Below are 20,978 nucleotides of genomic sequence, written 5' to 3'. Positions count from 1 at the left end.
ATAATAATAATAATATTAAGTAAGCGCTTAATAAATACTATTAAAAAATAATAATAATGATGGTATTTGTTAAGTGCTTACTATGTGCAAAGCGCTGTTCTAAGCGCTGGGGAGGTCACAAGGTGATCAGGTTGTCCCACGGGGGGCTCACAGTCTTCATCCCCATTTTTCAGATGAGGGAACTGAGGCCCAGAGAAGTGAAGTGACTTGCCCAAAGTCCCACAGCTGACAAGTGATGATGACGGCATTTATTAAGCGCTTATTATGTGCAAAGCACTGTTCTAAACGCTGGCGAGGTTACAGGGTGATCAGGTTTCCCAAGGGGGGGAGCCTCACAGTCTTCATCCCCATTTTCCAGATGAGGTAACTGAGGCCTAGAGAAGTTAAGTGACTTGCCCAAAGTCACACAGCTGACAAGTGATGATGATGGCATTTATTAAGCGCTTGCTTAGCACTAGGGAGGTTACAAGGTAATCAGGTTGTCCCACGGGGGGGCTCACAGTCTTCATCCCCATTTTCCAGATGAGGAAACTGAGGCCCAGAGAAGTGAAGTGACTTTCCCAACGTTACACAGCTGACAAGTGGTGGAGCCGGAATTTGAACCCATGACCTCCGACTCCAAAGCCCGGGCTCTTTCCACTGAGCCACGCTGCTTCTGCTTCGCTGCTTCTTTGTAAAATGGAGATTCATTCATTCAGTCAATCATATTTATTGAGTGCTTACTGTGTGCAGAGCACTGTACTAAGCGCTTGGGAAGTACAATTCAGCAATAAAGAGGGACAATCCCTGCCGACACCAGGCTTTCAGTCTACAGGGGGAAGACAGATATCAAAACAAGTACACAGGCGTCAATATAAATAAATAGAATTATAGTTATGTACACATCAAAACAAGTAAACAGCATGTCTACGTGATTTGTTTTGTTGTCTGTCTCTATATGTTGCCAACTTGTACTTCCCAAGCGCTTAGTACAGTGCTCTGCACACAGTAAACGCTCAATAAATACGACTGAATGAACGAATTTCTCCCCCTTCTAGACTGTGAGCCCGTTGTTGGGTAGCGACCGTTTCTATATGACGCTGACTTGGACTCCCCAAGCGCTTAGTACAGTGCTCTGCACACAGTAAGCGCTCAGTAAATACGATTGAATGAATGAATGGATGAATCGATATAAGCAGAATTATAGATAAAAACATATATACATAAGTATATAAGTACCTGTATATATGTATATGTTTGTACATATTTGTTACTCTATTTATTTATTTTATTTGTACATATCTATCCTATTTATTTTATTTTGTTAGTATGTTTGGTTTTGTTCTCTTTCTCCCCCTTTTAGACTGTGAGCCCACTGTTGGGTAGGGACTGTCTCTATATGTTGCCAACTAGTACTTCCCAAGCGCTTAGTACAGTGCTCTGCACACAGTAAGCGTTCAATAAATACGATTGATGATGATGATGATGATGATGGTAAGTGCCATGGGGGGGTTGGGAGGGGGGAGAGCTATGGGGGCGGGTTGAGGTGACGCAGAAAGGCGGGGGAGCTGAGGAAAAGGAGGGCTTCATTCAATCGTATTTATTGAGCGCTTACTGTGTGCAGAGCACTGTACTAAGCGCTTGGGAAAGTGCAATACAACAATAAACAGACAAATTCCCTGCCCACAATAAGCTAGAGCTTCAGTGGGGAAGACTGATTGTTTGGAAGATGAGAAGCAGCGTGGCTCAGTGGAAAGAGCCCGGGCTTTGGTGTCAGAGGTCAGGGGTTCAAATCCTGGCTCTGCCACTTGTCTGCTGTGTGACTTTAGGCAAGTCACTTCAGGTCTCTGGGCCTCGGTTCCCTCCTCTGTAAAATGGGGATTAAGACTGTGAGCCCCCCCATGGAACAACCTGATCACCTTGTAACCTCCCCAGCGCTTAGAAAAGTGCTTTGCACATAGTAAGCGCTTAATAAATGCCGTCATTATTATTATTATTTGCATTCTCCCTCCTACTTGGACCGTGAGCCCCATGTGGACGAGGGACCATGTCCAACCTTATGTACATATTTGTAATCCATTTATTTATAATTTTATCTGTAATTTATCTGTCTCCCCCTTCCAGACTGTGAGCCCGTTGTTGGGTAGGGACCGTCTCTATATGTTGCCGACTTGTACTTCCCAAGCGCTTAGTACAGTGCTCTGCACACAGTAAGTGCTCAATAAATACGATTGATTGATTGATTGATTGATTGATTGACTGTGAGCCCACTGTTGGGTAGGGACCGTCTCTATATGTTGCCGACTTGGACTTCCCAAGCGCTTAGTACAGTGCTCTGCACACAGTAAGTGCTCAATAAATACGATTGATTGATTGATTGATTGACTGTGAGCCCATTGTTGGGTAGGGACCGTCTCTATATGTTGCCGACTTGGACTTCCCAAGCGCTTAGTACAGTGCTCTGCACACAGTAAGCGCTCAATAAATACGACTGACTGAATGAATGAATAATGTCTCCCCCTCAAGACTGTAAGCTCACAGTGGGCAGGGACTGTATCTGTTTATTGTTGGCTCTCCAAAGTGCTTATAGTACAGTGCTCTGCACACAGTAAGCGCTCAGTACATACAACTGACTTGAGTCAAGTTGACTGACTTGACTATTTATTTTACTTGTACATATCTATTCTATTTATTTGATTTTGTTAATATGTTTGGTTTTGTTGTCTGTCTCCCCCTTCTAGACTGTGAGCCCACTGTTGGGTAGGGACTTTCTCTAGATGTTGCCAACTTGGACTTCCCAAGCGCTTAGTACAGTGCTCTGCACACAGTAAGCGCTCAATAAATACGATCGATTGATTGATTGATTGATTGAAAGCCACTTCGAGGTTGGCAGGAGGGTTTCAACATAGGCAGGGCTGAGGAAAGGGAAGGAGAGATCCGACTTGGAATCTCAGCGTGATCGCGGCTCTGCTCCGGTCTCAGTTTCCCCCCAGGATTTTGGCTCGGAGCCATTAGGGGAATCGTGGAATTCATTTCTATTAAAGTCATCATCATCATCAATCGTATTTATTGAGCGCTTACTGTGTGCAGAGCACTGTATTGAGCACTTGGGAAGTCCAAGTTGGCAACATATAGAGACAGTCCCTACCCAACAGTGGGCTCACAGTCTAAAAAGTCCTTCTCCCCCACTAGACCGTAAGCTCGTTGTGGGCAGGGGATGGCTCTATTGTTATCTTGTCCTCTTCCAAGCGCTTAGTACAGCAGCGTGGCTCAGTGGAAAGAGCCCGGGCTTTGGAGTCAGAGGTCATGGGTTCAAATCCCGCGTCTGCCAATAGTCAGCTGTGTGACTTTGGGCAAGTCACTTCACCTTTCTAGGCCTCAGTTCCCTCATCTGGAAAATGGGGATTAAAACTGTGAGCCCCCCGTGGGACAACCTGATCAGACTGTAACCTCCCCAGTGCTTAGAACAGTGCTTTGCACTTAGTAAGTGCTTAATAAATCCCATCATCATTATTATTATTATTATTATTGTTACAGTACTCTGAACACAGTCCCCCTTCTAGACTGTGAGTCCACTTAGGGACTGTCTCCCCATTTTATTTGTACATATTTATTCTATTTATTTTATTTTGTTAATATGTTTTGTTTTGTTCTCAATCCCCACTTTATTTGTACATATTCATTCTATTTATTTTATTTTGTTAATATGTTCTGTTTTGTTCTCTGTCTTCCCCTTCTAGACTGTGAGCTCGCTGTTGCGTAGGGACCGTCTCTATATGTCGCCAACTTGTACTTCCCAAGCGCTTAGTACAGTGCTCTGCACACAGTAAGCGCTCAATAAATACGACTGATTGAATGAATGAATGAATGAATGTGCAAAGCACTGTTCTAAGCGCTGGGGAGGTTACAGGTTGTCCCACATGGGGCTCACAGTCTTAATCCCCATTTTCCAGATGAGGTAACTGAGGCCCAGAGAAGTCAAGCGACTTGCCCAAAGTCACACAACTGACATGCGGCGGAGCTGGGATTTGAACCCATGACCTCTGACTCCAAAGCCCGGGCTCTTTCTACTGAGCCACACTGCTTCTCTAATTGTACTTCCCAAGTGCTTAGTTCAGTGCTCTGCACACAGTCAGCGCTCAATAAATACGATTGAATGAATGAATGAATGAACAGTAGGTGGACAATAAATAATAATAATGATGGTGTTTGTTAACTGCTTACTACGTGCAAAGCACTGTTCTAAGCGCTGGGGAGGGTACAAGGTGATCAGGTTGTCCCACCGGGGGCTCACAGTTTTAATCCCCATTTTACAGATGAGGGAACTGAGGCACAAAGAAGTCAAGTGATTTTGACACCTGTCTACATGTTTTGTTTTGTTGTCTGTCTCCCCCTTCTAGACTGTGAGCCCGTTGTTGGGTAGGGACCGTCTCTAGATGTTGCCAACTTGGACTTCCAAGCGCTTAGTACAGTGCTCTGCACACAGTAAGCACTCAATAAACTGAATGAATGAATGAAAGTGACTTGCCCAAAGTCACCCAGCTGACAGTTGGCGGAGCCAGGATTCGAACCCATGACCTCTGACTCCAGAGCCCGGGCTCTTTCCACTGAGCCACGCTGCTTCTCGTGATTCTCAAATACGATTGCATTACAATGTTTTCTCGGTAGCGTGAGCCAGTCTGGCTGGAACATGCCACACGCCACGGGGATGATGATAATAATAATAATAATAATAATAATAATAATAATAATAATGTTGGTATTTGTTAAGCGCTTACTATGTGCAAAGCACTGTTCTAAGCGCTGGGGTAGATACAAGGTAATCAGGTTGTCCCACGAGGGGCTCACAGTCTTCATCCCCATTTTACAGATGAGGGAACTGAGGCCCAGAGAAGTGAAGTGACTTGCCCGAAGGGGGATGGAGGGAACAGTTGTGTACACGTGAATCGCTCCGGATACAGCTGTGTACACACGTGCCGCTCCAGATACGGGTCAATTCCACGGCACGAGCTCTCTTCCAAGCAGTCCTGTGACCACACCACATAAAGGAAGCAGCGTGGCTCAGTGGAAAGAGCCCGGGCTTTGGAGTCAGGGGTCACGGGTTCAAATCCCGGCTCCGCCACTTGTCAGCTGGGTGTGGGCCAGTCACTTCACTTCTCTGGGCCTCAGTTCCCTCATCTGTAAAATGGGGATTAAGACTGGGAGCCCCCTGCGGGACAACCTGATCACCTTGTACCCTCCCCAGCGCTTAGAACAGTGCTTTGCACATAGTAAGCGCTTAATAAACGCCATTATTATTATTATCATTATTAGTATTATTTGTATTGGTACTTGTATTTGTACTTCCCAAGCGCTTAGTACAGTGCTCTGCACACAGGAAGCGCTCAATAAAGACGATTGATGATGATGATGATATTATTTTAAGAGAACTGGAGAGGAGTGGTAGTGAGAGGGGCATTTATTAGGCACCTCCTGAGGGCAATGCGCTGTAGTTAAGTACCTGGAAAAGTACATAATAATAATGATTATGGTATTTGTTAAGTGTTTATTTTGTACCAGGCACTGTTCCAAGGTCTGGGGTGAATAATAATAATAATAATAATAATAATGATAATAATGGAATTTATTAAGCGCTTACTATGTGCAAAGCACTGTTCTAAGCGCTGGAGAGGTTACAAGGTGATCAGGTTGTCCCACCGGGGGCTCACAGTCTTAATCCCCATTTTACAGATGAGGGAACTGAGGCCCAGAGAAGTGAAGTGACTTGCCCAAAGTCACATGGCTGACAATGGGCAGAGCCGGGATTTGAACCCATGACCTCTGACTCCAAAGCCCGGGCTCTTTCCATCGAGCCACGCTGCTTCTCTGGCTCTGAATACAAGCCAATCGGGTTGGACACAGTCCCTGTCCCACATGGGGATCACAGCCTTAATCCCCATTTTACAGGTGAGGTAACTGAGGCCCGGAGAAGTGAAGTGACTTGTCCAAGGTCACACAGCCGACAAGTGGGGGAGCTGGGATTAGAACCCATGACATCGGAAGCAAGCGCAAATTCCCTCCCCTCTGGCGGCCTCCACTCTAGGAGAGGGGGGAGAACAGACTAATATTTCCAAGGGTGGGCACCTTCCGCGCCTCATCTTTTTTTCTATGACATGTGTTGAGCGCTTACTACGTTCCGGACACTGTACTAAGCGCCGGGGTAGTGGAAAGAGCCCGGGCTTTGGAGTCAGAGGTCAGGGGTTCAAATCCCGGCTCCGCCAACTGTCAGCTGTGTGACTCGGGGCAAGTCACTTGACTTTTCTGGGCTTCAGTTACCTCATCTGTAAAATGGGGATTAATTAATCAATAATAATAATAATCATAATAATGGCATTTATTAAGCGCTTACTATGTGCAAAGCACTGTTCTAAGCGCTGAATCAATCAATTGTATTTATTGAGCGCTTACTGTGTGCAGAGCACTGTACTAAGCAGTCGGGAAGTCCAAGTTGGCAACATATAGAGACAGTCCCTACCCAACAGTGGGCTCACAGTGGGCTCTGGAGTCAGAGGTCAGGGGTTCAAATCCCGGCTCCGCCAACTGTCAGCTGTGTGACTCGGGGCAAGTCACTTGACTTTTCTGGGCTTCAGTTACCTCATCTGTAAAATGGGGATTAATTAATCAATAATAATAATAATCATAATAATGGCATTTATTAAGCGCTTACTATGTGCAAAGCCCTGTTCTAAGCGCTGAATCAATCAATTGTATTTATTGAGCGCTTACTGTGTGCAGAGCACTGTACTAAGCGTTCGGGAAGTCCAAGTTGGCAACATATAGAGACAGTCCCTACCCAACAGTGGGCTCACAGTGGGCTCTGGAGTCAGAGGTCAGGGGTTCAAATTCCGACTCCGCCAATTGTCAGCTATGTGACTCGGGGCAAGTCACTTGACTTTTCTGGGCCTCAGTTACCTCATCTGTAAAATGGGGATTAATTAATCAATAATAATAATAATCATAATAATGGCATTTATTAAGCGCTTACTATGTGCAAAGCCCTGTTCTAAGCGCTGAATCAATCAATCAATTGTATTTATTGAGCGCTTACTGTGTGCAGAGCACTGTACTAAGCGCTCGGGAAGTCCAAGTTGGCAACATATAGAGACAGTCCCTACCCAACAGTGGGCTCACAGTCTAAAAGGGGGAGACTCCGAGTCCCCCGAGGGACAACCTGATCGCCTTGTAACCTCCCCAGCGCTTAGAACAGCGCTTTGCACGTAGTAAGCGCTTAATAAATGCCATCATCATCGTTATTATTATACATATCTATTCTATTTATTTTATTTTGTGAGTATCATCATCATCATCAATCGTATTTACTGAGCGCTTACTATGTGCAGAGCACTGTACTAAGCGCTTGGGAAGTACAAATTGGCAACATACAGAGACAGTCCCTACCCAACAGTGGGCTCACAGTCTAAAAGAGAAGAAAATACAAAATTTGTATTTATTTTGAAGATCCTGCACTGTCACTACCTCTGTTCTAAGTGTTTTAATATAAAACTTGCCATGGAAATCAGCCCATTCTCCTTTTAGCCGGAAAATTTCATTCTGAACATGTTTGACATTCCCCCATGCCCCCAGATTTCCTGCCTTTATCCTCACACTCATCAGTCGGCATTTAGGATTTAATATTCCGAAACGGACTCCAGATACGCGGCGTCGATAGTGTTCAACTGTCACCCCACAAGAAGAGAATTAATGGATGTTAATTAACAGAGTACGTTTGGTTTTGTTCTCCGTCTCTCCCTTTTAGACTGGGAGCCCGCTGTTGGGTAGGGACCGTCTCTAGATTGATTTAATATTCCGAAACGGACTCCAGATACGCGGCGTCGATAGTGTTCAACTGTCACCCCACCAGAACAGAATTAATGGACGTTAATTAACAGAGTACGTTTGGTTTTGTTCTCCGTCTCTCCCTTTTAGACTGGGAGCCCGCTGTTGGGTAGGGACCGTCTCTAGATTGATTTAATATTCCGAAACGGACTCCAGATACACGGCGTCGATAGTGTTCAACTGTCACCCCACAAGAACAGAATTAATGGACATTAATTAACAAAGTATGTTTGGTTTTGTTCTCAATCAATCAATCAATCAATCGTATTTATTGAGCGCTTACTATGTGCAGAGCACTGTACTAAGCGCTTGGGAAGTACAAATTGGCATCACATAGAGACATAGAGACAGTTGTTCTCCGTCTCTCCCTTTTAGACTGGGAGCCCACGTCATCCCCCAGGCCTGGAATGCCCCCAATCCCTCTGCCCATCCGCCAAGCTCGCTCTCTTCCTCCCTTCAAGGCCCTGCTGAGAGCTCACCTCCTCCAGAAGGCCTTCCCAGACTGAGCCCCTTCTTTCCTCTCCCCCTCGTCCCCCTCTCCATCCCCCCGTCTTACCTCCTTCCCTTCCCCACAGCACCTGTATATATGGATATATGGTTGTATATATTTATTACTCTATTTATTTATTTATTTTACTTGTACATTTCTATCCTATTTTATTTTGTTGGTACGTTTGGTTCTGTTCTCTGTCTCCCCCTTTTAGACTGTGAGCCCGCCGTTGGGTAGGGACTGTCTCTATGTGATGCCAATTTGTACTTCCCAAGCGCTTAGTACAGTGCTCTGCACATAGTAAGCGCTCAATAAATACGATTGATTGATTGATTGATTGATTGGGAGCCCGCTGTTGGGTAGGGCCCGTCTCTAGATGTTGCCAACTTGGACTCCCCAAGCGCTTCGTCCAGTGCTCTGCACACAGGAAGCGCTCAATAAATACGACTGATTGATTGATTTATTGAGCGCTTCCTCTGTTCTAAGCGCTTGGGAAGTCCAAGTCGCGGCACAGACGGGCGGGCGCACAGTCTAGGAGTCTCCCGAGTGCGGAAGGAGCGCGAGGACTTACATTTCAGCAACTGCAGCTGCGTGCCGCCCTTCTTGTGAAGATAGCCGGACTTGACCACCCCGCCCGGCATGGTCAGGAGGTTCTGGGCCCCGATGGCCTTCATGGGGATGGGCCAGTGCTGCTCCTCGGCTGCCATCGCGCTGAAATCGACAGAAGAAGGAGAGGGGTCCGACGGTGAGGCCATCGCCCTCGGGAACGCGAGCCGAAAGGTCCCCCCTCAACCCCGGCCCTCCAAAACAGCAAATAACACCCGCCGCTGCGACGTCTCAGAGATTCCGGGAAGTTGGGGATGAGTTTCAGAAAGTCCCAAAGCGCCGGGGACGGTCTCCTCTGTGACAGTCTTTTCGACTGTGAGCCCACTGTCGGGTAGGGACCGTCTCTAGATGTTGCCAACTTGGACTTCCCAAGCGCTTAGTCCAGTGCTCTGCACACCGTAAGCGCTCAATAAATACGATTGGTGGTGATGACAGAGGGGCGGGCGGCTGGCCTGCGGCTTCACGAGGCACAGATGGAGAGCGTTGCCAAGGCAACAACTTTTTCCGTGACGAATAATAATAATCATAACCGTGGGCTTTTGGACTGTGAGCCCGCTGTTGGGTAGGGACTGTCTCTATGTGTTGCCAATTTGTACTTCCCAAGCGCTTAGTACAGTGCTCTGCACATAGTAAGCGCTCAATAAATACGACTGATTGATTGATAACCGCGGTATTCGTTCGGCGCTTCCTCTGTACTAGGCGCTATGGTAGATCCGAGCTAATCAGGTTGGACGCAGTCCCTGTCCCGCGTGGGGCTCACCGTCTTAATCGCCAGTTTATGGATAATAATAACGATGGCATTTGTTAAGTGCTTACTATGTGCAAAGCACTGTTCTACGCGCTGGGGGGGGGGATACAGTGTGATCAAGTGGTCCCATGTGGGGCTCACAGTCTTAATCCCCATTTTTACAGATGAGGGAACTGAGGCTCAGAGAAGTTAAGTGACTTGCCCAGGGTCACACTGAGGCGCGGAGGATGTGAAGTGACTTGCCCAAGGTCACGCAGCAGACAAGTGCTGAAGCTGGGATTAGAACCCAGGTCCTTTTGACTCCCAGGGCCATGCGATATCCACTAGGCCATGCTAAATGGGAGGCCGCTCTTAGCCAGAGGCTAGGTTTGCGGGATGCATTCATTCAATCGTATTTATTGAGCGCTTACTGTGTGCAGAGCACTGTACTAAGCGCTTGGGAAGTCCAAGTCGGCAACATCTAGAGACGGTCCCTACCCGACAGCTGGCTCACAGTCTAGAAGGGGGAGACAGACAACAAAACAAGTACACCTTCTAGACTGTGAGCCCACTGTTGGGTAGGGACCGTCTCTATGTGTTGCCAATTTGTACTTCCTAAGCGCTTAGTACAGTGCTCTGCACATAGTAAGCGCTCAATAAATACGATTGGTTGGTTGAAGTAGACAGGTGTCAAAATCGTCAGAACTAGAATTAAAGCTGCATGCACATCATTAACATTAACATCATTAACAAAAACAGTAAATAGGTACAAGTAAAATAGAGTAATAAATCTGTACAAATATATACAAGTGTTGTGTGGACGGGAAGGAGGTAGGGCGGGGGGGTGGGGAGGAGGAGGGGATAAAAGAGGCTCAATCTGGGAAGGCCTCCTGGAGGAGGTGAGCTCTCAATAGAGCTCTCTTATGTGGCCAACTTGTACTTCCCAAGCGCTTAGTACAGTGCTCTGCACACAGTAAGTGCTCAATAAATACGATTGATTGATTGATTGAATAGGGCTTTGAAGGGAGGAAGAGAGCTAGCTTGGTGGATGTGTGGAGGGAGGGCATTCCATGTTTTAAGGTATGTTTAATCAATCAATCAATCAATCGTATTTATTGAGCGCTGACTGTGTGCAGAGCACTGTACTAAGCGCTTGGGAAGTACAAGTTGGCCACATCTAGAGACGGTCCCTACCCACCAGTGGGCTCACAGTCTAGAAGGGGGAGACAGAGAACAAAACCAAACATACCAACAAAATAAAATAAATAGAATAGATATGTACCCCTCCTTTTAGACTGTGAGCCCACTGTTGGGTAGGGACCGTCTCTATATGTTGCCAACTTGGACTTCCCAAGCGCTTAGTACAGTGCTCTGCACACAGTAAGCGCTCAATAAATACGATTGATTGTACAAGTAAAATACATAGAGTAATAAATATGTACAAACGTATATACATATATACAGGTGCTGTGGGGAAGGGAAGGAGGTTTAAGTGAAGAACAGCTTCGATGAGGGGGTAGGGAGGACAATATCACGTTGCCACCTTGGCGGGAAACACCCTCCTCCTCAAAAATCTCCGGTGGTTGCTTATCGACCTTCGTATGAAGCAAAAACTCCTCACCCTGGGCTTCAAGGCTGTCCATCCCCTCGCCCCCTCTTACCTCACCTCCTTTCTCTCCTTGTCCATCCCCTGGCCCCCTCTTACCTCACCTCCTTTCTCTCCTTCTCCATCGCAGCCCGCACCCTCCGCTCCTCTGCCGCTAAATCTCCTCACCGTTAGGCCTCGTTCTCGCCCGTCCCGCCATCGACCCCCGTCCTCCCCCTGGCCTGGAATTCCCTCCCTCCGCCCACCCTCCATACTAGCTCTCTTCCCCCCCTTCAAAACCCTCCTGAGAGCTCACCTCCTCCAGGAGGCCTTCCCAGATTGAGCCCCCCTTTTCCTCTGCTCCTCCTCCCCTCCCTGCCCCACAGCACCTGTGTATACATGCACATATTTATTATTCTATTTATTTTTTAATGCTGTGCCTACACCTATAATTCTATTTATTTATATTGATGCTATTGAGGCCTGCTACCTGTTTTGATTCATTCATTCATTCATTCAATCGTATTTATTGAGAGCTTACTGTGTATCCTCCCCAGCACTTAGAACAGTGCTCGGCGCATAATAAATAATAATAATGTTGGTACTTGTTAAGCGCTTACTATGTGCAAAGCACTGTTCTAAGTGCATAGTAAGCACTTAACAAATGCTATCATTATTACTATTTATTTTAGAGACGGACACTATTTTCTGTTTCCCTCATCGCTCCTTGGGAAATAACCCCACTCTGCACCTCCCCATCCACTTCCTCTGAGAGCTTTGTATCCTCCCCAGCGCTTAGAACAGTGCTTGGCACATAGTAAGTGCCTAACAAATGCCATCATCATTATTATTTATTATAATAATTATTATAATATAATATAATATTATATTATATATTATATTATAATGATATATTATTATTATTATTTATTTTAGAGACGGACAATATTTTCTGTTTCCCTCATCGCTCCTTGGGAAATAACCCACCCTCCACCTCCCCATCCACTTCCTCTGAGAGCTTTGTATCTACTCCAGCGCTTAGAACAGTGCTTGGCACATAGTAAGCGCTTAACAAATGCCATCATTATTGTTATTTATTTTAGAGATGGACAATATTTTCTGTTTCCCTCATCGCTCCTTGGGAAATAACCCACCCTCCACCTCCCCATCCACTTCCTCTGAGAGCTTTGCATCTACTCCAGCGCTTAGAACAGTGCTTGGCACATAGTAAACGCCTACGGCTGGACTCCTATAGGAGCGTTTTGGGCGCCAAGAGTGGCAGTTGGGTTGGCATGACTACTCCGCCGCCTCTTCCCCAAAGGGAAGGGTCAGGGACCATCTGCCACGTTGCCACAGACCTTTTCCTGAAAGTCACCTGACGGATTTGCATCCGTTGGGAGGGAAAAGGGAAGTGGCACCATCTGGAAAGTCCGCTTTCCGGCCGGACTATCCGCGGGAGAGGAAAATCCGGGATCTCACACACAACCGGGTCGGGATAAAAGCAAAAGTTGGGGAAGCAGCGTGGCTCAGTGGAAAGAGCCTGGGCTTTGGAGTCGGAGGTGGTGAGTTCAAATCCCGGCTCCGTCACTCGTCCGCTGTGTGACTTTGGGCAAGTCACTTAGTACAAGCGCTACTTGTACTTCAAGCACTTGTACTTCAAGCGCTTAGTACAGTGCTAAGCGCTTAGTACAGTGCTCTGCACATAGTAAGCGCTCAATAAATACGATTGATGATGAAGTCACTTCACTTCTCTGGGCCTCAGTTCCCTCGTCTGGAAAATGGGGATTGAGACTGTGAGCCCCACGTGGGACAACTTGATTACCTTGTATCCACCCCAGTGCTCAGAACAGTGCTTTGCATATAGTAAGCGCTTAACAAATATCAACATTATTATTATTATAAAATCCCTCTGGCACCGGGGAGGGCCTCACCCCAACATTTAAGAGAGGCAGAGAGGCCTGGTGGACACAGCGTGGTCCTGGGAGTCGAAGGCCCTGGATTCTAATCCCGGCTCTGCCATAAATCAATCAATCAATCAATCAATCGCATTTATTGGGCGCTTACTGTATGCACAGCACTGTACTAAGCGTTCGGGAAGTCCAAGTTGGCAACATATAGAGACGGTGCCTACCCAACAGCGGGCTCACGGTCTAGAAGGGGGAGACAATCAATCAATCAATCGTATTTATTGAGCGCTGACTGTGTGCAGAGCACTGTACTAAGCGCTCGGGAAGTCCAAGTTGGCCACATATAGAGACGGTTCCTACCCAACAGCGGGCTCACGGTCTAGAAGGGGGAGACAATCAATCAATCAATCAATCGTATTTATTGAGCGCTGACTGTGTGCAGAGCACTGTACTAAGCGCTCGGGAAGTCCAAGTTGGCAACATATAGAGACGGTCCCTACCCAACAGCGGGCTCACGGTCTAGAAGGGGGAGACAATCAATCAATCAATCAATCAATCGTATTTATTGAGCGCTGACTGTGTGCAGAGCACTGTACTAAGCGCTCGGGAAGTCCAAGTTGGCAACATCTAGAGACGGTCCCTACCCAACAGTGGGCTCACAGTCTAGAAGGGGGAGACAGAGAACAAAACCAAACATACTAACAAAATAAAATAAATAGAATAGATATGTACAAGTAAAATAAATCAATAAATAGAGTAATAAATATGTACAAACATATATCCATATATACAGGTGCTGTGGGGAAGGGAAGGAGGTAAGGTGGGGGGGATGGAAAAGGGGAGGAGGGGGGGAGGAAGGAGGGGGAACAAGTCCAACTTGTACTTCCCAAGCACTCACAGTAAGCGCTCAATAAATACGACTGAACAAATGAATGAAGAGAAGCAGTGTGGCTCAGTGGAAAGAGCCCGGGTTTGGGAGCCAGAGGTCACGGGTTCTAATCCCGGCTCCGCCACTTGTCAATCAGTCAATCAATCAATCAATCATATTTATTGAGCACTTACTGTGTGCAGAGCACTGTACTAAGCACTTGGGAAGTACAAGTTGGCAACATATAGAGACAGTCCCTACCCAACAGTGGGCGTGACTTTGAGCAAGTCACATAATAATGATAATAATGGCATTTATTAAGCGCTTACTATGTGCAAAGCAGTGTTCTAAGCGCTGGGGAGGTTACAAGGTGATCGGGTTGTCCCACGGGGGGCTCACAGTCTTAATCCCCATTTTACAGATGAGGTAACTGAGGCACAGAGAAGTGAAGTGACTTGCCCAAAGTCACACAGCTGACAATTGGTGGAGCCGGGATTTGAACCCATGACCTCTGACTCCAAAGCCCGTACTCTTTCCATTGAGCCACGCTGCTTCTCTTAACTTCTCTGGGCCTCAGTTCCCTCATCTGGAAAATGGGGATTAAGACTGTGAACCCCACGTGGGACAACCTGATCACCTCGTATCCCCCCTCCGTGCTTAGAACAGTGCTTTGCACATAGTAAGTGCTTAACAAATACCACTATAATAATAATAATAATAATGTGTCTGCTACGTGACCTTGGGTAAGTCATTTGACTGTACCTTGGTTACCTCATCTGTAAAAAATGGGGATTAAATCCTAGCCCCTCCTATTTAGACTGTGAGCTCCGTGTGGGACGGGGACTATATCCAAACTGATTAACATGTATTTTCTTCAGCTCTCAGAACAGTCGTTGGCATTCATTCATTCATTCAATTGTATTTATTGAGCACTTATGGTGTGCAGAGCACTGTACTAAGCGCTTGGGAAGTACAAGCCGGTAATATATAGAGACGCTCCCTACCCAACAACAGGCTCACAGTCATAGCAAGCACTTTAAAAGTCCTATTGTTATCATACCCAGTGCTTAGAACAGTGCTTTGCACATAGTAAGCGCTTAACAAATGCCATTATTATTATTATTATTTTAAAAAGTACTACTATTATTATTATTTGAAACCTAACTCCCAAATCCTCTTAGAACAGTGGTTGGCACATAGCAAGCACTTCAAAAGTACTACTACTATCATTATTACTATTATTGTTATTATTTGAAATCTGGCTCCCAAATTCTCCCTAGACCCAGAGAAGCAGCATCCTTCAATCAATCAATCAATCAATGGTATTTACTGAGCGCTTTACTGTGTGCAGAGCACTGTAATAATAATAATAGTTCGTTCATTCATTCAATCGTATTTATTAATAATAATGATAATAATAATAATAATAATAATAATAATAATGGCATTTGTTAAGCGCTTACTATGTGCAGAGCACTGTTCTAAGTGCTGGGGGGGGGGGGAATACAAGGTGATCAAGTTGCCCTACGTGGGGCTCACAGTCTTAATCCCCATTTTGCAGATGAGGGAACTGAGGCTCAGAGAAGTGAAGTGACTGGCCCAAGGCCACACAGCAGACATGTGGATGAGTCGGGATTCGAACCCATGACCTCTGACTCCAAAGCCCGTGCTCTTTCCACTGAGCCACGCTGCCTCTCTTACTGTGTGCAGAGCACTGTACTAAGCGCTTGGGAAGTACAAGTTGGCAACATATAGAGACAGTCCCTACGCAACAGTGGGCTCACAGTCTAGAATAATAATAATAATAATGATGATGGTATTTGTTAAGTACTATGTGCAAAGCACTGTTCTAAGCACTGGGGGGATACAAGGTGATCAGGTTGTCCCGCGTGGGGCTCCCCATTTTCCAGATGAGGTAACTGAGGCACAGAGAAGTTAGCTGACTTGCCCAAAGCCCCACAGCTGACAAATGGCGGAGCCAGGATTAGAACCCATGACCTCTGACTCTCAAGCCCAGGCTCTTGCCACTGAGCCACGCTGCTTCTTGGGACACTGTAGCACTTATGGACATATCTGAAACAATGATGGCACTTGTTAAGCGCTTACTATGTGCAGAGCACTGTTCTAAGCGCTGGGGGGATATAACGTGATCAGGTGGTCCCACGTGGGGCTCACAGTCTTAATCCCCATTTTCCAGATGAGGTCACTGAGGCTCAGAGAAGTGAAGTGACTTGTCCAAGGTCACACAGCAGACATGTGGCGGAGCCGGGATTCGAACCCACGACCGCTGACTCCAAAGCCCGGGCTCTTTCCACTGAGCCACGCTGAAATGTATTTATATTAATGTGAGCCTGCTGTTGGGTAGGGACCGTCTCTATATGTTGCCAACTTGGACTTCCCAAGCGCTTAGTACAGTGCTCTGCACACAGTAAGCGCTCAATAAGTACAACTGAATGAATGAATGAATAATGTCTGTCTCCCCTTCTGGACTGTGAGCTCGCTGTGGGCAGGAAATGTGCCTAACAACTCTGTTGTGTTGTACTTTCCCAGGCGAGCGCTCTACACACGGTAAGCGCTCAATAAATACAACAGATTGAGCGATTGACACGACACACCAGAGCTGATGGACACGTTCCCTGCTCACAGGGAGCCCGCAGCCTAGACGGGGAGATAGAGATGGAGAGAATCAATCAATCAATCGTATTTATTGAGCGCTTACTGTGTGCAGAGCACTGTACTAAGCACTTGGGAAGTCCAAGTTGGCAACATCTAGAGATGGTCCCTACCCAACAGTGGGCTCACAGTCTAGAAGAGGGAGACGGAGAACAAAACCAAACATACTGACAAAATAAAATAAATAGAATAGATACGTGCAAGTAAAATAAATAGAGTAATAAAATAAATAGAGTAATAAAATAAATAAATAGAGTAATAAATAAATGAGGGACACAGGAATAAGTTAGCTGACAGAGAGCCTTGGGGTCAGAGCAGGTCAAATTCATAATTAATTATCATTATTGCTTTTAGACTGTGAGCCCACTGTTGGGTAGGGACTGTCTCTATATGTTGCCAACTTGGACTTCCCAAGCGCTTAGTACAGTACAGCTTAGAACAGTGCTTGGCACATAGTAAGCGCTTCATAAATGCCATTATTATTATTATTAACAAATGCCCCAATTACTAGTGCTTCAGCGCTTAGAACAGTGCTTCAGCGCTTAGAACAGTGCTTTGCACATAGTAAGCGCTTAACAAATGCCATTATTATTATTATTATTATTATTACATGTGCTTGAGAGAAGCAGCGTGGCTCAGTGGAAAGAGCCCAGGCTTTGGAGTCAGAGGTCATAGGTTCAAATCCCGGCTCCACCACTTGTCAGCTGTGTGACCTTGGGCAAGTCACTTCACTTCTCTGGGCCTCAGTTCCCTCATCTGGAAAATGGGGATTAAGACTGTGAGCCCCCCGTGGGACAACCTGATCACCTTGCAACCTCCCCAGCGCTTAGAACAGTGCTTGGCACATAGTAAGTGCTTAATAAATGCCATTATTATTATTATTATTAACAAATGCCCCAATCATTCAATCACATTTATTGAGCGCTTACTGTGTGCAGAGCACTGTAGTAAGCGCTTGGGAAGTACAAGTTGGCAACATATAGAGACAGTCCCTACCCAACAGTGGGCTCACAGTCTAGAATTAGACACACCGTCACACAGTCAGCTGTGTGACCTTGGGCCAGTCACTTCACTTCTCTGGGCCTCAGTTCCCTCATCTGTAAACTGGGGACTAAGACTGTGAGCCCCCCGTGGGACAACCTCACCACCTTGTAACCTCCCAGCGCTTAGAACAGTTCTTGGCACATAGTAAGCACTTAATAAATGCCAGTATTATTAACAAATGCCCCAATTATTATTAGAGTACATGCGCTTGAGAGAATCAATCAATCGCATTTATTGAGCATGTACTGTGTGCAGAGCACTGTACTAAGCGCTTGGGAAGTCCAAGTTGGCAACATATAGAGACAGTCCCTACCCAACAGTGGGCTCACAGTCTAAAAGGGGGAGACAGAGAAGCAGCGTGGCTCAGTGGAAAGAGCATGGGCTTTGGAGTCAGAGGTCGTGGGTTCTAATCCTGGCTCCACCACTTGTCAGCTGTGTGACCTTGGGCCAGTCACTTCACTTCTCTGGGCCTTAGTTCCCTCATCTGGAAAATGGGGATGAAGACTGTGAGCCCCCCGTGGGACAACCTCACCACCCTGTAACCTCCCCAGTGCTTAGAACAGTGCTTGGCACATAATAAGTGCTTAATAAATGCCATTATTATTATTATTATTATTATTATTATTAACAAATGCCCCAATCAATCAATCAATCAATCGCATTTATTGAGCACTTACTGTGTGCAGAGCACTGTACTAAGCGCTTGGGAAGTACAGGTTGGCAACATATAGAGACAGTCCCTACCCAACAGATGGCTCACAGTCTAGAATTAGACACACAGTCACACAGTCAGCTGTGTGACCTTGGGCCAGTCCTTTCACTTCTCTGGGCCTCAGTTCCCTCATCTGTAAAATGGGGACTAAGACTGTGAGCCCCCCGTGGTACAACCTCACCACCTTGTAACCTCCCCAGCGCTTAGAACAGTGCTTGGCACATAGTAAGCACTTAATAAATGCCAGTATTATTAACAAATGCCCCAATTATTATTAGAGTACATGCGCTTGAGAGAATCAATCAATCAATCGTATTTATTGAGCGCTTACTGTGTGCAGAGCACTGTACTAAGCGCTTGGGAAGTACAAGTTGGCAACATATAGAGACGGTCCCTACCCAACAGTGGGCTCACAGTCTAAAAGGGGGAGACAGAGAAGCAGCGTGGCTCAGTGGAAAGAGCCCGGGCTTTGGAGTCAGAGGTCGTGGGTTCTAATCCCGGCTCCACCACTTGTCAGCTGTGTGACCTTGGGCCAGTCACTTCACTTCTCCGGGCCTCAGTTCCCTCACCTGCAAAATGGGGATGAAGACCGTGAGCCCCCCGTGGGACAACCTCACCATCTTGTAACCTCCCCAGCGCTTCGAACAGTGCTTGGCACATAGTAAGCGCTTAATAAATGCCATTACTATTATTATTAACAAGTGCCCCAGTCAATCAATCATATTTATTGAGCGCTTACTGTGTGCAGAGCACTGTACTAAGCGCTTGGGAAGTACAAGTTGGCAACATATAGAGACACTCCCTACCCAACAGTGGGCTCACAGTCTAGAATTAGACACACCGTCACACAGTTTATTAGGGTACATGCGCTTGAGAGAAGCAGTGTGACTCAGTGGAAAGAGCATGGGCTTTGGAGTCAGAGGTCGTGGGTTCTAATCCCGGCTCCGCCACTTGTCAGCTGTGCGACCTTGGGCCAGCCACTTCACTTCTCCGGGCCTCGGTTCCCTTCCCTGCAAAATGGGGATGAAGACCGTGAGCCCCCCGTGGGACAACCTCACCACCTTGTAACCTCCCCAGTGCCTAGAACAGTGCTTGGCACATAGTAAGCGCTTAATAAATGCCATTACTATTATTATTAACAAGTGCCCCAGTCAATCAATCAATCATATTTATTGAGCGCTTACTGTGTGCAGAGCACTGTACTAAGCGCTTGGGAAGTACAAGTTGGCAACATATAGAGACAGCCCCTACCCAACAGTGGGCTCACAGTCTAGAATTCGACACACCATCACACAGTCAGCTGTGTGACCTTGGGCCAGTCACTTCACTTCTCTGGCCTCAGTTCCCTCATCTGTAAACTAGGGATTAAGACTGTGAGCCCCCCCGTGGGACAACCTCACCACCTTGTAACCTCCCCAGCGCTTAGAACAGTGCTTGGCACATAGCAAGCGCTTAGTAAATGCTATTATTATTATTAGAAGGGGGAGACAGACAACAAAACGAAACAAATTAACAAACTAAATAGACTTAATATGTACAAATGAGCAAATGTGGTGGTGCCTGGGAGCCCCCGGTGTGCTCGCTCTGCAGAGGTGGCGTGCGGCCGGCGGTTGTGGGCCACGGAGGCGATGGGAGAGGCTCCACGGGGAAACCGAGGCCCTCGTCCGACCGCACGATTTCCGCTTCGCCGCCTCGGCCATGCAGGGAGGCGAAGGCCCCTCCGGCCTCAGATGAGGGGAAGTCACGTTACCCACCCTTCGATTGCCCAACGGCGGGCCCGCGGCCAGGGGAAGTCGTGCTCGAGGCCTCTGGGGGGGGGACAGTGCTCTGGGCCTCAGTTCCCTCATCTGTAAAATGGGGATTAAAACTGTGAGCCCCCCTGTGGGACTACCTGATCACCTTGTAACCTCCCCAGCGCTCAGAACAGTGCGTTACACATAGTAAGCGCTTAACAAATACCATTATTATTTCTCTTTTAGACTGTGAGCCCAATGTTGGGTAGGGACTGTCTCTATATGTTGCCAATTTGTACTTCCCAAGCGCTTAGTACAGTGCTCTGCACATAGTAAGCGCTCAATAAATATGATTGATTGGTCGATTGATTGACAGTGGCCATGGGGCGGGGAGGGACGAAAGGGGGGCACCGACCCGGAGGGAGGGCGGGAACGGGGACACTCTAAAAGACAGAAACGCCCTGAGAAGGGAAGTGACTTGCCCAAAGTCACCCAGCTGACAATTGGTGGAGCCGGGATTTGAACCCATGACCTCCGACTCCAAAGCCCGGGCTCTTTCCATTGAGCCACGCTGCCCCTCCGTGATATGCAACTTTCCCTTGGAGGGCTCACTCCGCCATCTCGGAAGACAGCTGGAAAATGTACTCTAATAATAATTGGGACATTTGTTAATAATAATAATAATAATAATGGCATTTATTAAGAGCTTACTATGTGCAAAGCACTGTTCTAAGCGCTGGGGAGGTTACAAGGTGGTCAGGTTGTTCCACGGGGGGCTC

At 46.8% G+C, this 20,978-nt stretch overlaps 1 protein-coding gene across 4 annotated transcripts in view; it reads right to left on the bottom strand.

Moving 5' to 3' along the window:
• The window catches only part of SH3BP2 (SH3 domain binding protein 2), a 159,367-nt gene that overhangs the window by 48,355 nt on the left and 90,034 nt on the right, over positions 1-20,978 (bottom strand). For all 4 annotated transcript variants that reach the window (XM_038745231.1, XM_038745233.1, XM_038745232.1 and 1 more), the window contains one exon: positions 8,916-9,055. In XM_038745231.1, the coding sequence (XP_038601159.1) occupies positions 8,916-9,055 (140 nt within the window). The remainder of the gene's footprint in view (positions 1-8,915; positions 9,056-20,978) is intronic.

Source organism: Tachyglossus aculeatus, chromosome 4 (assembly GCF_015852505.1).
Source record: "Tachyglossus aculeatus isolate mTacAcu1 chromosome 4, mTacAcu1.pri, whole genome shotgun sequence".
NCBI classification, from domain to species: Eukaryota; Metazoa; Chordata; class Mammalia; order Monotremata; family Tachyglossidae; genus Tachyglossus; species Tachyglossus aculeatus.
This window is presented reverse-complemented; position numbering and strand designations above follow the sequence as displayed.